Genomic DNA, 17,889 nt, shown 5'->3' on the forward strand with positions numbered 1-17,889 from the left:
TACAATGTCAACAGTTTTCTGAGCAAATTACAGATTGGAATCTATGTTAATAGGTTAAGTTAGTAGTTAATATGGGAAAGGTCTTGCTGGAAAAAGACTGATCGATCTTCTTTCCAGAAACAGAGTTTCACAGAGAAGTTAAAGCATGTGGGAATTTTTGTCTTAATTCAGCAGGAGAGAGACCGATGCAGACATACAGTGTTCGGGGGGCTGTGTCAACGGATTTGGTAAATTGGAGTGTGGATGATGGAAGGTCTTTTGTCTGCAAAAATCACATGTTTACTCAATAACAGACTGCAGTTCTGCAAAGAACAAGATATACGGAGATATAAACAGACTAGAAATGAATGGGATGTATAGAAAGCACAATGTGATTTTCCCAAGCTGGACATGTTTGAAAACTGAAACCTACGAAATTATAATTGTATATTTCACCAAGCCAGTGAACATGAATCCTTTAGGGATAAAAATGACACAAAGGCAAAAAATTTAATTTGATTATTCATTGTGCTATATATTTTAATAGTCAAATAACGTTTGCACATTTGTTCTCCAATTCAATACAGATAAACGCAGACAGAGTGCAAGAATGAGAATATGAGAATAGAAGATTGAAGGTGCAAATGTGTAAAAAAGCAAGAGATTAGAAAAATGACCAGGCAAAAAGAGTTTCATTTAAAAGTCACGACAAATGCCGATTCAAAAACAAATACATTTTTACAAAATAACATCTATTAACATTTCTTTGTAAACAGTCCTTTCTGAATATGATGTGAAGCTTGTTCGTGTACATCAAAGTAATTAAACATCAAAAAATGACCACTGAAAAGAAAACAAACAGGCATTGCACCAACAACAGTACTACACACAAAAAACAGATATTTAGTGTTGAAACACTCCCAAAAACAGTCAGTTATACTTTACTCTTTTCCCAGATGTGTGGGTATATGTCCATTTTGTGCCATCATTAACTCGATTTCTGTTATTCCACCAAGCAATGGAATACTTTAAAAGGGCCCCCAAATTTGAGACCTCATTCTTTACATGGCAAGGCCACCAAACAGGCAATTTTCAGCCTGCCGCATACACATGTAAACAATGCAATAAATATAATTCACACACAGTATATAGCGCACTGTAAAATTCACATAAACTCTTAAGCAGTCACATTAACCTAGATATATAGGCTAGTGTTATATACATTTAATGGTGTAAATATTAAACATTCATTATACGGAATGTTTCTTAGCCTATTATACAAATATAATTTTGCTAAGTAGATTTTTGTATAAATCTATATATGCGCTTCTTTCTCAGCATGAGAAAGTCTGTAGATATTTGCAGGTTATGTTTAACAGGAATATTGAAACCAGTTTGCATGATGTTTGTAAAGGGTTTCAGAAACATGGCTTTAAAGGTTTATGTTGTTATTAATTAAAATATTGCTGAAACATTCATCCGACTAAATGTCTTTTCACCTGTTACTAGTTTGTTGGTCTTTCATCCCTTCTATTCATTCTAATTCAATGTTATTCTGTGATTCCGATGTGAAAGGTTTTATATTGTATGCAATTCAACCAGGAATGGCTTGACCAATAGGATTCTGTCCAATAGTGATCACCATAGTAACTGTGATTCAAAGTATTACGAAAAATCTTGGATAAAAGATCAAACATACAAAAACAACCTAGTACAAAAATGGACAACTGATAAAAATAGAGTAAGATGAATCCCAGCTGTTTGTGTGTTTTTCCTTCAAAGCAAACAGTACTCAAATACAGGAAATAAAGAATGAAATGTCTGCTTTGAACTGTGGAAAAAGACATTAAATTCATCATAAGGTTCGCCTGAGCACGTGGTTCCCTCCTTATGTTTATTAAATGGATGTTTTTCAATCATCAAATAAGAATATTCCTTAATAATATCAAATAATTGTAAATTAATTGTTTTCTGAAGAAAACTTTGGATATAAAACAAATGGAATTATCTGCCGTACCATCTTCAAAACGCTTTCCAAACATTGTCTTAAGGACGTCGTCATACATGTTTAATGTCGGCATGGGTTTGTCCTCCCTTACAGATCTCTACCTCGCTAAACCTTCTGTTCTTTTTCTGACTCTAATATGAACCCTTAAGATGCCAGTCGCTGCCTCGTGCCTGTCCAATGGTCGCAATGGTCAGCCGATTGCTTGGTGACCTCTCCGAAAACCTCTACCGCCCGGCTGGTCCAAGGAACTACATTACCCAGCATGCCTGTGCCACACTGGGCAAGAGCAGAGAGCTCAGTGTGTGGAAGTGGGCGATCCCACACATTAAACTGAGACAGTTCCCCCACCAGAGCCCGGGACGGCTCAAAACGAAGACCACCTATGGAGCCCTGCAAGATAAAAAGAAACAGGAGTCAGACTCCGATTGGAAACTAAAGCAACTCTTTTCCCAGACAACAGAAAATATAAATAACATCTTTGTGTTGTCTGCATGAATCTTTTAAGATTTGCTCATTATTTACTGAAAGCTTTTCTTTGTACCTTCTGTTTGAAATCCCATCAAGAGATTTCTCAGATTACATGTTTGCTACATACAATTTTTTAAGGAGACACGGTTCTCCAACAATAGGCACTATAATGTCTTGAAATGGTTTACTATGCCTTCATCTTTTATTTTTGCTACGGGGTAAATGCATTTTTATGTTTGGATTTTTGGATGTTTTGTCTAGACAAATAATCTTAAAATAAAAAATATAAATACTGCATAAAATATATATATATATTATATATATATATATTATATATATATTTTATAAATATAATGGTGATAAACATGGTGAATATGAGAATTTTTAACCACAACTTAAAGGTCCAGTGTATGAAGTTTAGTGGCATCTAGTGGTGAGGTTGTGAATTGCAACCAACGGCTCACTCCATCACTCCCTTTCGAAACACTACGGTAGCTGACACACAACTCAGATGTAATCAAGTTTTCGTCTCTTTGCCAAAGGGGAATACCTATTTACAAAATGAATAGAGCAGATATTATTAGAAAATCTAATTAAACTAGTGAGGGTGTCAACGTTCACAGTACACGTGGGAAACTGTGTCTATAGTTTAAGAAAATCCCTTACATCACCACTCTAAGCAGCTTAACCGACAGACAGTATGAACCAAAGGCAGTCAGTTGGTGGTCATGATTGAAAATACATTCCTAATGAAAACCTTGATGCAAAACCCAACATAGACTTTACAACATAAGCTGAAACTGGTCTAAGGAAGAGATAAGTTAGGTATCCTTTATGAGAGATGAATAAGTAAAAAAACTGAGAAAGTAGCATGTGGCATTGGGGATTTACATGCTGTGTGAATGAATAGGCCTACCAAATGCTGGCCATCTTGACCCAGCAACCTTTAAATCTGGCAACCTGATACAAGCATCGTACGTACTTGTTCTTGGCCAAGTATGAGAGTTCCTCCTGGACGGATGGTGTGGCGGGTTGCCAGATCACTCCCTTCGCTCTTTAGTTTTCCCCCTATGTAGGCGTGCCACACTCCAGTCCTCCTGTTCCAACTCACGCACATATGCTGCCATCTGCCTACCGTTAGGTTTAGAGGCAACAGCGCCACCTACAAGATGTAGGAAAAAAGGCCCTAAATTACAATTGAAAACTGGATGTAATGCTCAAATCCTGCAAGTGAACTCTTGTGTTCAGATGGTAAAAGATTATTTTAGTAATCACTGAAGCATTATTATTTCAATCATTTGATGAAGGGTTCACATTGGGTCTTGCTGTGTTCCATTCTATGATGTTTTACCTCATTATTAATGATGAACTCGATGGGGCCATGAACTAGCTGCTGAAGCACAAGTTCATGACTCTGATCCGAAACAGCATACGAAAACGCTGTTCCCAGGATGCTCTTGGCAGGTTTGAGCCACATGCAGACAGTCAGAGCGTGCAGGGCGGGAACTTCCTGCTTAAACACAGCATACATGGAGCTGCCCCGCACAGGGAACGAGAGCCGGTAGCCTTCCGGAAACGTGTTGTCTAAAAGACCTGAGAACAGACGGATGGAAAAAAGATGACAATGAATGACACACACAACAGACAATAGTGTATTATACCACCACACCACAGATTATGAGTTATGAGGTTTTCTCATGATCTGAGTAAAATGTATAATTTCCACCTTACAGCATTACTGACTGGTGCTCATACAGCTTAATGTAATAGTTCACCTAAAAATGAAATTCTGTCATAATTTATTCACCCTTATGTCTATCAAAACACAAAAGAAGATATTTTGAGAAATGTCTCATTGGGTTTTATGCTCACACAATTGAAGTCAATGTGTACAGCTGTTGTTTGTTTACCAACATTCTTTAAAATATCTTTGTTTGTGTTCTGCAGAAGACCTGAACGTGAGTCAATGATGAATGAATTTTAATTTTTGGGCGAACTATCCTTTTAATCTATTTTCAATCAATAGTTGTATTTCTCTTTCTGGCACACTGTAATTTCCCAAGGGCCTAATAACTGGGAATATATCCTCCCCCCAACTCTCAAATCCTTTCACTGTTTTACAAGCTCTAAAAGTCTGTTTATAACTCTAAATAATATGGTTAAGAACAAATTTTCAGCCCTCTCACTCACCTTTCTCCAAGCTGCTTATTCGCTGCTGTACAGTATCCAGTCCATAGTCAATGTGCTCCTGGTGTTTTTGCGTCTCCTTGCGCAGAGCTTTCCTCTCTTCCTCAAGCTGTTTGATCTTTCTCTTCAGCTCTCCTTCCAGATCTTCCAGTCGTCTCTGTGTGTTTGTCGTTCGAGCCCGGGAAGGCTTGAGAGCAGCGCCTGAGGCTTTCTGTGAGCTTGTGTCTGTGTGATTGAACGCTGGTGCTGTCATTTCAGACTGTAAAAAACAATCATTTTTGTGTTATTTACTTGTAAATATGGTATGAAATTCAACCTTGTAATGAGAGCATTTTCGATGGTATATTACGTTGATGCCGTTGGGTTGTTTGATAATGTACTGTAAACAAATAGATTTACACAACACTTCTATTATTACAAAGCCATTATTTTGACTTTATTGTTTGTATTATTATTCAATATATATTTTTTTAAATGTTCTCATAATGTAGCAGAAGTCAGGCTTTTAAATACAGTATGAAGATAAATCCATCCCCACTGTGTAAATAAAAGCAAAACACACAAAAAACATGTTACACCAAAAATAGCATTTGTTGTGGTAAGATCAGGTAGGTCTTACCACAAATAGGCTATCATATTGCTTGACCGAATGATCTCTTGCTCATTGGGGGGGGGTCTTTTTTTGTTCAAGAGGGTAATGGGTTGCTTAACATCATGAGATTTTACTGGAATGAGTTAAAAACAGTCTATGGCTGGAAGTGCACCAGTCAGTCTGTAAAGCTGCCATTCACAGCCACAGGCGTCCATAATATGCTTTAAGTGTACCTTGCCATGTTTCTCATCTCATCCCTGCTGTCATGCATGCTGTGATCACATATTATTGGCACAGGCCAAGTATATCCTACCTTCCAAACACCCACTCCAGAAAATATTTCCCTTTCTTTAAAATATAAGATGCCATCTGAGCAACTGAAGTGCTGCTTCTCCCTCTATCTTTAGTTTAAGACTTTCGTTAAACTGATTCAGGATAGCTACCGTTTTAAGATGAGCTAGAGAGAATGTCCTGATGAGGATGTAATTTGTTTCTCCTATCAGATCGTAAAACAGGAAAGCGGCGCACTATGCCTTTCAATCGCAGCCCAATCAATGACGCGCGTCTACAGCGCGCAGCGATAAATCACGCCATAGGGAGCATCGTACGTGAGCAGAAACGTAAACGCGTGCTTCATATTAACTTTATGGGCACACGGTCACTGCAGCACCTAACAGCCGCAAATATAAATCTATTTTGGTTATTCTTTTACTGCACGACGCAAATTAATGGTATAAGGAAACAAAAAATGTTGCTTTTGTACTTGAGAAACAATTACCTGACCCTTAGATGATTTACGGTGCTATAACCCTTTCTTATATTGCCAAAAAACATTACCAGACAAAAAATATATGCGCATTATACCCCTGGGCAGACCCCTTTAATCGCAAAAATATGCGCCCCTTCACAAAACAATTGAACTGTCATTGAGATCCTAATAGATTTAATGATTATAAAAGGAACTGTAATGAATGGAAACTGTAAGAATCTTTGTGGGGTCCATTTGGTAATGTGATGGATTCTATTGTTGGGATGTTGTCTGGCAGATCTGAACGAACAGAACAACATGAAATCCTATTGGAATAAAACACACTACACAACAAAAATAGGCTGTATTTAAATCGTAGTTGGTTTGATGGTAAACAATGAAGGTTCAATTGCAGTAGCATGCAACTAGGCTTCTTTGGTTTGTAAACTGGATGAAAACATCTTTATCAACAGGTACGACAAAGACAAACATAAATGGTATAAATGGATAAATTTATGGATAAATGGTTCCATACCTCCAGTTTCTCAATGCGGTCTTTTATTTGAGTTATGGCATGCGCCAGCTCCTCAACCGCATGAGCCGTGCGCATCAAGGGTCCCGCATCGTCCTGCATCATGAGCTGGTCCTTCTGCTCTTTTGGGGTGTCCCGACGTCCCGGGACCTTTCGCCCTTTCAGCCCACTCTCGCATTCCGAAAGCTTTCCCGTTAGCTCCCGTATTGTCCTTTGATCCGTCAAGATCTCGTCTTTCTGCTGAAGAACCGTCTTCCGGAGCTCCTCGGCTGTGGTGCGGAGATACCCCCAATCCTCTCCCGCATATAAAGATGGGTCGTCCGCTTGTTGCTGAAAGTTTTTGGGGTTGCACTCACCGGCGGGCACAGGGGTGCAGATAAGTCTGCTGTACGTGACCTGCTGTTCGCTGTCTCCGGTCACTACTCCGGTTACGCCGTAGAAGGAGGGCGCCTCGGGTCCCCCTCTCTCTCTGCTGATCGCATCAGTACCATGGAGAGCGTCCAGCGGTCCTGTCCGGGCTACCGAGCCTGACGATAACATCTTCCCGGTTCGGTCCTGAGACAGTGACTGGTTGTCAGCCAGGGGCTGTGCTGCGGATGCTGAAGCCGGCGGAGATCCGCTGTGGACCGCGGCGATGATGCAGATAACCGCTCCGATAAACGCCACCATCCCGGCGGCCAAGATGACGACGATGAACTTCAGGTTGGCGGTGGAAACAACAGTAATAATAATTAAAAAAAAGATAACGGTGAGATTCTGTCCTTGAGAACAAAAAAAAACACAATAGGGCCAACGAATTCTTAAGCCCTCGATAAGATCTCACCAACTGTCTCAAACCACAACAGATCGATGATAAGTGTTTTTCCTTTATAATGTGCCCACAGATTTGATGTAGATTAGATGATCACCGGCTGGACGCATCTCTCGGTATTACCGTGGGGACGAGAGGCGGGGGTAGAAGCTTTACGATCGGGGTGGGCTACACATGCGTGGAGGTGGAGAATAGCCTCACGTTAGACCAGTGTGAGCTAGATTTCATATACAGTAGTCTGAGAAACACCCATACAGATTATGAGTTTACAGTAGGGATGCGTTAATTCAGCCAGACATTCCAAACTGCGTCCAGTACACACAGTTTAAAGTGTAAGACTTTCTCACAATAATAGCTAAAGCATTCGCATTTAAACAATTGACTAGTGTTTGAAAGCAGGGTTAAAAAATAGTGGTATGGTAGAATTTACGAGTTGGTTCTCTGCAAACGTGTATAGCACTAATGTAAATGTTTATAGTAATTACTAACAAAAGCTCTAAAACAAAGTTGGAATGAAGTTGTGCAGAATTAAATATGGAAAAGAAAAAAAGAATGTTAATGCAATGCCTACAAAATTAAATGTATTAGTATAAAGCTTCTGATATAAGGAAAAAATATATTAGAGCAACTCCTTGTGGGAAAGTGGAAAAACCTTTGAATCCTTGTGATCTAACACGGTTTACAGGGAAGCGTGAAATCACCCTGCAGTACAGAAGGGATTAGTGTCCCGGAAATGCATGACCTCATCATATCTCAGCAGGTCCACCGGGTCACCATGTGAAGTGTAATCCACCTCCACATTCACTTATCATACATCATGCATAAGAACGATGTAAAACCCAAATGCATAAGAGATTAACGCTGAAAGCTTAAGAATAACACATTTTCAAAAATCACTGTTGTCGGTTGTCTTCTGTCTTCATCCAAGACTATGAATTGGGTTACCAGAGAGTTCAAATTAAGGATTTTCTTTGTCCATCTAAAATGAGAGGAACATAATAACAGCATAAAAGCATGAATGCCCATCTAATGATTCTGGAGATATCTGATATTAAAGTTGGGATGTTTGCATGAATTGATTGGTGCTTAGTTATATTAAGACTGTCAACCCCGGTTCAACCTCTCCGCCTATCATCACATTCACAAATAAAGCTATTTACACAGCCATCTCTTTCCCCACACTTTCCCAGCTCACATCAGTTGCAAGCATCCAACTGTATTTGTGAGTTCTACACGTTCTTAGCAGGCTGAGTAACTTTTGCTGCTTGAGATTAATTGGCCTCAAGTACCGCCTTATGTTCAGGGTTCAATTTGATGTGTTCAATGGAGTTTGTAGATGCCAGCTGTTGTTGTTGACAAATGTGAGCAATAAACAGCAGAGTTAAGAGAAGGTGAGCATGTGCCAAGCAGGGAGCCGCACGGAGGCGGAAGAACTATTTCTGATTTCATTAAAAGGTGAAGTGGGACAGTCTAAGAATGGAATGTGTCACTCTGAAACTGACATTGTGCTAGCTAACAAGAACAGAATATGGGGTCAAATAAAAAGTTGTATATAAAATACTATTATTTAAAAAATTACAAGGATAATTCACCGATAATGGGGATGCCAAGCTCCTGAAAGATCTAAAAAACAAACATAAAGCATTGTAACTGTCATATCACTCACAGTATATTCCAAGTCCTCTGAAGTCAGCGATATAACAGTGTGAGGAACACACTTTAGCCTACCTTGAAAATCTTTCTTAACAGCGGTGGTCCACATCCGTATTGTATGTTAAAATAGCTTGGGCATTCTGGTATAAATAACTCCTTTTGTGATCAACAGAGAGCAATGAGAGTGGACAATTTATAAACTACAGGCATTTCTATGTACAACATAACATATGATTGGCTTTAAAAATGGTAATATTAAAGACAATGCTGTTTTTAATGATAAAGACAAAAAAAACGAATCATCAGGTAATACATGAATAGCAATATGCAATTGCTAGGCAACATGAACTTATGTAAAATCTGCTATGCAAGGTGTGAGTTCATATACAACATATTCATGTAATATAAATCACATGTATAAAACCCTCAGAGGACAGCTGGATCTCACATAATATTTTCTTCAATAGCATCTTTGGTTACACAACATCATGAAGGTCACATACTGTATGTTAGCTGGCCTTGCAAACCCATTTTTTCACAGAAAACTTTTTTAAATAAAAAAAAGTAGATGCATGACTTAACTTAAACTCGTCAAAACTTATTGTGAAATATGTGTATGTTAATGAATTCCAATGTATCGAATATAGGGCGCGCATGCACGCTCAATAAACATAATCCCCGCCTATGAATTACATCTACGCAAATTACGTATCTAGGAATGCTGAAATCCTCCGGACTTCATTCTCTGGCTTGGCTACATTATATTTCATGAATGCACAATAGGTTATATTAATCAATTAATTACTAAATTAAACTGTGTCCACCGAAGTGTTTTAGCCAGATAAAATATACATGATGCTCTGAAAACGACCAGCTGGTGGCGCTTGAGAACGCTTTGGCGGCTCTGTGCGTTATTAGGAAGATGCGTTGGTTGCTGTAATTTGAAATATCCTTAACAGTTATCGTACATGTTACTACTATCTTATTTTGAAGAATAATACTGAATACGAAAATGCTGTAATAATATTGACCTTTCGATTTGATGTGTATGATGGTTGGGCAATGTAGTGTTTGTCCCGCCTCTTCTCCAATGTGATTGGACGGCTGTTTAAAAAAGCGGACAGTGACGAGCTCTGCGTTTTACCCAAAGTTAAAAATAAATTAAAAATAATAAAAGACAGGGCAGAATAACTTGTGAAATATCATTATGATAAATGGAGTGTCCTCATTATGTCTAAAAGAATACAGAACGTTGCGTGCGGTTTTACGCACCATTTACACGTGGTATGGAGAAGGTGTGACGTTACATTTCGTACCAACATGTTAAAATACGAACATTTTCATAAATCCGAAAGTTTACGTTAGAATGACTTTACGAACGATTTATACAAAAATTGCTACGTGTTTCATTAATGACACCCATTGTGTGGCTAGACATGTATAAGTAGTATATTGTTTAAAAATAACTTTAATGCTCTAAGCTCACGTTAAGACAGAACTGATGCACCAAACAAGTATTTGAACAGTTTAAAATGGCATTAAAGAGTAAACCTAACCTTCTCATACCTTTGATTTTATCTTCTTGTCAAGTGTTTGTTACGCCCTCTAGTGGACAAAGTCTGGTTTGTTTGTAGCTGTCCTCAACAAACTAAACAGCATAAACTAAATAAGCAAACTAAATAGCATAAAGAGAAGTCTCACCTACTCAGCATTTGCCAGCCCGCCGCCTGGTTATTATAACAGCATATTGTTTATCAAAGATGTTTCATATACTAAAAAAAGCAAAACAGTTAAGAGAACAAAACTAAATGATTGCTCAATATCCATCCATCCATCCATTTTCTACCGCTTATCCGAACTACCTCGGGTCACGGGGAGCCTGCGCCTATCTCAGGAGTCTTTGGGCATCAAGGCAGGATACACCCTGGATGGAGTGCCAACCCATCGCAGGGCATTGCTCAATATATGCTTTAAAAAAATTTGTGCATGATGGATAGCAAACATAAAAAGGTACAAAAGAAAACAGTATTTGCAAAAATCACAAACGCAATTCCTTTATTAAAACAAAACCAGCCAGCTTGGCTAGACACTACTTCAAGACATTACAAAAATTGCCATGATTTTAACACTTTTGTCAGTTACAAATCTGTACACAATACATAATCAAAGCAACAAAAATAATTATAATTCTGATAAGGCCAGACATTTTTTTAAAGTATGAAAAATAATATTTACAACAACAGACTGAACAATTTGTATTAGAGGACACTGACACAAATCAAATTAAAGGAACAGAAAAATCCAATAATATTGGTATTTAAGAGATAAGGTGGAATTGAAATTAAGTCACCTTTACAGAGGAAGAATGTATGTCTCTGTCTCTCACTACTGAAGTAAAAACAATGAAGTGGACAGTCTCAAAACCGTTGGTGCATTAATGATCAATGGCTCCAAGATCTGGTCACACAAGAAGCCAAAGAATTCCATGTGAAAATATTTACATATTCAAAGACTATTCCTTTGCACAAAGGCACAAGTGCATTCCTTTTTTAAATGTTTTTTAAATAAGACAATATGCATTCTAAGTGCTGAGAAATCCTCACGATTGGAAAAAAAACACTTACTAAAGAAACAGCCCCATATAACAAAGTTAAATTTCTGTACAGGCCCACGAGAAAACTTGACCTCAAAGCGTTCACATCACGGAGGTCTGAGCCAAATTACGTGCAGATGTGGAGGAATAATGAGTCGGGATTCAGTGGGATAAACAGAATGATTCCCTGCACTCCTGATGGGGATTCTGAGAAATCTTGACGTTCACCCCCTTTCTTTGCACGAGTCTTGGAGTGTTAATTGGAATTACAGGAGATGTCAGAAGGCTTGATTTAAGGGCAACAATGTTAACTCGAAGCAAAAAGTTGAAGAGGACAGGACAACATAAATTAAACAAATGAGCCAGACTGCAAAGTGAAAAACTAAAAAAAAAAGGGATGAAAAACGATTTCACAGAATTTACAATAACGGTCTGACAAAGCGCATTTTGTAAAATAAAATCCAATCAACAATCCGAAAGAATGATGATATCAACACCATGATAAGGAAGGAAATACAGAGCACTACGTACAACTTGTTTTCAAGTCAAGTTTAAGATAAGTTTTATAAAGGCTTGTTGGACTTGTAGCACAAGGCACCTTTAAGAATGTATGGGAAGCAACTGCTTCATGAGCGTCACAAGCACGCAGTGTTTGGCCACAGTCAAAGTTTCCATATAAATGACATCACTGTCCGTTTCCTCAAGCTAGTGTGCCCTAGCCTGTGAATTTACTTATTGAAAAACAAACCCTGGCTCGCATCAAGACCCAGTCCGTGGGGTTTCAACTTCACATTTCATTGAAGTCTATATACAACCACATAAGAACTAGATCAAACCCTTGCTTTTCCCTAAAGGCTCTGTGACAAGCTAGGCAAAGATTCAGTTTCGGACTCTAAACTCCCAGCTGCTTTTTATCTATCGCGTTGATAAAGAGATAGCAGAATGATAGGACATTCCCGGATGACCAAGCAATAGAATGAAGAGCGCTTAAGATGGGAACAGGACAGCTGACCTCACTGACTTCGTTTAAACTCAAAACATTTTGTAGATTTGAATGTAAGCACACAGAGCAAAGTAAGGTCACTGTAAAGCACTTCATTTAGACTCATAATAGCTTTATCTAACCAAAGCTGTCTATAAAAAGGAATACTTCAGTCATGACCATAAAAAACAACATCAATATAAATACTTGAGTTGGTAAAGCAAGGAATTCATGAAACACTTTCATAGCTTACTTTCTGTAGCTCAATTTGTAGAGCATAGCACTAGCAATGCTATGACATACACGTAATGATAACTTCATAACATGATAACTGATAACACGATTAGATGTTTAATCCACTGTCAATCGCTTTCGATAAAAGCGTCTACACAATGCGAAAAGGTACTGGCTTAGATTTCTATTGAAAGCTATTGCCGCAGGGATAACATATTTTTGTAGGCTAACCGAGAGGTTAGCGGCCCACTGATTCCCTCGACCAAAAGCCTATGGATTTTTCCCACCAACTTTTGAAGGATTGCAAAAAAATAAGCTGTACGATTGACAATCGTTTATACACGTTTTGTCGGTCAGGACAATCTTTACAAATTAACACAACATTTATTCATTTCGAGTCCTAAATACAATCGCCAGAAGTAAAAGCTAATATGAGGCTATAAACAGACAACACTACAGTCACTTGACGTCAAGGTCACCAAACCTCCGACAATTCTTACATTTGATAAAAAAAATGCATCCCCATCCATTTTTGTGAGATTTGTGCCCATGTTGCATTATTTGTGAGATTTTTATGAGTGATGATATTTAACGTCCTCATCAATGTCTGTTGTTGCATTTAGCCATCATTGTTTTCAGACACATCACAGCATGCTATTACTAGTGTGTTTTATATCGTAGAATAAAAAGTGCAAATATTTCTACTTTGTTAATCACAGACCCTTTTTCAGGCATTTGACAAAAAAAATCATTCGAAAAACCCATTGATGATGTAATCGGAAGTGCTTAAAGGCTGAGTTCACCCAAAAATGAAAATTAAGAAAAACTGTTTGGTTACGAGCATTCTTTCAAATATCTTTCTGTGTGTTCATCAGAACCAAGAAATTTATACATATTTGGAACAAATTGAGTAAATGACAGAATGTTTATTTTTGGGTGAACTGTCCCTTTAAATACTAACTCGCTTCCAGGTTTTGCATACAAAATTACTTCAACCCTGCGGCACTCTTGTGTACATTTTAAGTAAGGACATTTGTGGGTAAGACACCTTGTACAATACTTACGAAATACTACTTCATTATACTGACAAATGGCTGACAACTAGTAAAACCGTGTTCAATTTGCACCCTGAAAATTGTGTTAAATCTACAGAGATTATACTGGTTAACTGAAACTGGTATGAATCGAGAAGTCGGTTTAGAGATCAAATACGGCAAACAGAATATACACCATACACAAGTCACCTGGCACATTGGACAAAACAATCGGTGAGTTCATGTTTAGTAAAATGTAGCAAAACACAAATTCATTCAATTGTGGTGATATTAGTCATGGCACAGTGTTGAAATCAGACAGCTTGGCCACATATCGAATCTTTTGTGCACCAGACTGGTACTGATTGTTGTAAAAACACAACAATCCGGGAAACACACATAATGATAAAGGTATACGTTGAATGCGCTGTAAGTCACTTTGGATAAATGTGCCTGTAACTATAACGCTTATGCATCTACAAACTGGCAAATCTCCACATACTCCTCTTGAAGATTAAAGAATGTCATCTCTGTGGTGTCTCCATTCATGTTTTGTTGGGATGGTGCTTTGGCTGTTGTGTGTTTTGTTGAGCTGCCGCATTTTTAGGGTTACAGGGTGGAGAGGTAGCGGAAGGCGGATGACAAAACTCTTTGATCGTCACAGTGAAGAGATTGGCTGTAATGTCCGTGACGACCACATTGGCACACTGAGACGTCATGTCAGGGCGCCAGTCCACATCTTCCTCTTCCGACGGCTCTTCTGACACGGGCACCTCAGGGACCTTGAGGGCCCGGCGACCAGAAAAGGGATGGCGTCGCCGCATTCGCCTGTCAATTTCGTGAGGTACGGAAAGGTCCAGTATGTGCTCGTTGTCCTCTGAGCATGATGAGGCTGAGGACGAAGAGGAGAACATGGGGGAGGATGGAAGAGCAGATGGACCTGAGGTGTTTTTCAGGTGTTGAATGGTGAGTTTGTGACGAGCTGGATCCGGGGCGATTGTTGTGGTGGGCTTGGGCGTCAACGAGGAATGCTGGGATTTGCCTTGTGGTGGGGACGGTGGCTCGCCGTCTGAAACATCCGAGCTTGAGACGGAAGGAGGCTGTTCATCGTTGAGAGTCTGACTTTTGGAAAAGTCTGACATCTGAAGCTTTGAACTTTGGGATGAAGAGGATGACGAAGACAGGCCATTGTTGGGTACGTTGTTGCGGCATTCCACACTTTGAGTTTGGCTCTCTGCTTTAAGCGAATCAGAATTAAACAGCTTTCCAAAAATGGGAAAGCCAGAGCTCCTCATGGGGGGTTGGAGACCACGGTAGGACACTTCGCCGAAGCGCCTGTTTTTCCCAATCACCCTATTTCGAGATGGAATTTTCTGCCGCCCGTAATGTGATGGCTGGACAGAGCTTTGCATGTGTGTCCTTTTACTGCCGGTACCATTTTCAGACTTGTCAAGCACTTTAAGGTTCAGAATGACCCGCCCTTTCTTCACCTCTCTGGGTTTGACCTTCCGGTTCAGAATACGGACAGTTTCTGAGAACGGACTAACTGTGGGCCGAGAGGAAAAAGGACCCGCTGTTTGCGCTGAGGGGTCCAGGCGGGGCAGAGGTCGACGGGCCATACGATGACAGCGGTGAATGTCTTTCTTCAGTTTGGGCTGGGCGGCACCTGACTGCAGCTTTGCGTTGGATGGGGCACTGGGGGTGTAGGACGGTACGACGGAGGGCTGAGGAATTTTGGAAGCATGCTGAGGACGAATGTGCTTAAACTCCTGGACTCGTGGGATGCCCTCTACAGCTTGTGCTCTCGACTAAACAACACCAGAAAAAAATCTCATTTCATAATCTTTTCAAAACATGTATTTTAAGGTAATCGAATGCAAAATGAACAAATCACACTGTAATCGCACAAAAACTGTCAGTTGGTGAGATACCTTCAGAAGCAACGTTTTAGGTTTTGGGCCCCTCTTTTTTGGTCCATACATCTCTTGTTCTCGTTCTCTGAATAAAAAGAAGAGTTTTTGATCACACAATTAGTGGTTGTGCCAGTTTCAGCATGATGACGCTCATCCTAGCACAAACCATGACTACAAAAATTGACTTTCATGTGATGTGGCTTAAGATGTCTGTGTGACTGTTTCCTGTGGGTATGGAAGAGGAAAGAGACAACGTTGCTTTGACTCCACTTCACACAGATGCGTCAACGGTCACAACAGTATCTAAAGTTCACTCCATTCCATGCAAGCGTAGTAAAATAAATAAATGTGTATTACTGTCAATAAGACAAAAAACGTTTTTCTGGGATACCACAATAAAACTCACTTTTGTTCAAATGCTGCAACGAGTCGTTCATCCAGAATGTTTTCCTCAGGTTCCCATGTGCTATACCTGAGCGGAAAAAAACATACAGTTCATTTGCAGCCCAGTTTCTTTTAGAAATACAAGATTAATTATAGATAGTATAAAGAGACAAAGCACATCTTTATCACTCACTTTATTGCCCATCCTTTCCATTTCACCATGTACTCCATCCGCCCCTATAAGACCAAAACATTTTTTCGAACTTCTAGCATAAAAGTTATTTTATTTTTTAACAATTATCAATTAAAAACTTTAACACCTTCAAATTTCAAGTATTGTATGTTATTCTTTAAGTGAAACACACAAGCATACATTCAAAATGCATTTTTCCTATAAAAAAGCATCTGTCAAGTTCCAAAAAGTGTCTTTCAATAGCTCTGTGTGGTGAACAGACTGATACATATTCGCATAATACATATTAAAAGTGAATAAAAATCAACTTTCATAATTCAACCCCTTTAAAGCTTCCGTCGAATTCACTGAAAATAAATTCATCTGTTCCTCGAATAAAACTATACTGTTTGGTCAGCTTGACAGATGGTTACTAGGCTGTACTAAATGAAAATAGACTAAAAATATAAATATTTGTTTTCAACACAACACAGTAAGTGAATATGGGTTTGGAATGACATATTTGGCTCAACTATGCCTTATATTAATTATGGTCCCTTCAATGTAACAAAATATTAAGCAATACATGAATCAAACATGCGCATTAACACCATCTGCGATCAAACAACTTTCCACAAACAACTTCCTTTATAGTGGGAGATACTGGTGACATGACAATCAGCATCTCTCCTTTATCAGCCCTCAAAAAATCCCCGAATGAATGGAAATAAACAGGGACGACGATCGTTTTACACACATCTACATGCAATGCAAGCGAGCGACACGTCGTAACGCGACACAAACAGATAACACAACGCAACGCTGCCGTTGTAAATCAACGGAGCTGTCAATACCGCAAGCGCGCAAAGTAAACACAACATCGCCTAATGTAACGCAATAAAAACAACACATTTGCAATTGGCTGCAAGGGCATAGTGGTTATTTTGACGCGTCGCACGCTTGGGGTGTCAGTTCAACCACCGGCCTTTGTCAAAAATTTGCACTCCTTGCAGACACAAAAAAGCTAACCCGCTAACAGCACTTGCAACCCACACAAAGCGTTAAAGCATCTATATTTAATTTGACAGAGTCAAGCGAGTGCCCCCACAAGGACCGTGAATACGTATGCAAATGAGGGCACCATGCATTACTCGATCAGTTTTGCAGATCGCAAAGGGGAACGCATGCTGCTCTAATGCAGCTCGTGCATTGCAGCCGGGCTGCATGGTTGAAGTTTAATGCGTTTGTAGGCCGCAGTGAGTTGAAATGAGGATGTTTTATCGTGAAGTTGCTGACCTTGCGGATGCGACGCTTCAGGATGGCCTCAGCGGCAAACACACGGTCCCCTGCCGCGGACAGATCCATCTTTAGCGGGACAGCAGAGACGCGTTCTTCCGCGAAGCGGTGGAGAGATCCTGCGCGGTGGAGGAGTCAACTGACACACATACACACTCACACTCACACTCTTTACCACACACAGTACGACGACCAGTGCAAGAAAGCTGACCGATGGATAGTTTAGTTATATAGACTAGTAGTAGCCTATAGGCTGACTTTATATATTAGCATTCTCTTGAGAAAAAAAACATTGTGTTTAAA

The 17,889-nt window shown here is 39.4% G+C and overlaps 1 protein-coding gene across 1 annotated transcript; it reads right to left on the reverse strand.

The window, feature by feature from the left end:
• Positions 1 to 488: 488 nt before the first annotated feature.
• cbx6b (chromobox homolog 6b) lies at positions 489 to 17,808 on the reverse strand. Its single transcript, XM_056752220.1, has 11 exons — positions 17,587 to 17,808; positions 16,312 to 16,355; positions 16,141 to 16,206; positions 15,753 to 15,819; positions 14,389 to 15,629; positions 8,992 to 9,008; positions 6,518 to 7,332; positions 4,646 to 4,901; positions 3,807 to 4,048; positions 3,438 to 3,617; positions 489 to 2,377 (listed from the first exon to the last, which is right to left on the reverse strand). The coding sequence occupies exons 1-11, from the start codon at positions 17,653 to 17,655 to the stop codon at positions 2,132 to 2,134; spliced, it is 3,243 nt and encodes a 1,080-aa protein (XP_056608198.1). The 5' UTR covers positions 17,656 to 17,808; the 3' UTR covers positions 489 to 2,131.
• Positions 17,809 to 17,889: the final 81 nt, after the last annotated feature.

Source organism: Triplophysa dalaica, chromosome 7 (assembly GCF_015846415.1).
Source record: "Triplophysa dalaica isolate WHDGS20190420 chromosome 7, ASM1584641v1, whole genome shotgun sequence".
Lineage (NCBI taxonomy): Eukaryota > Metazoa > Chordata > Actinopteri > Cypriniformes > Nemacheilidae > Triplophysa > Triplophysa dalaica.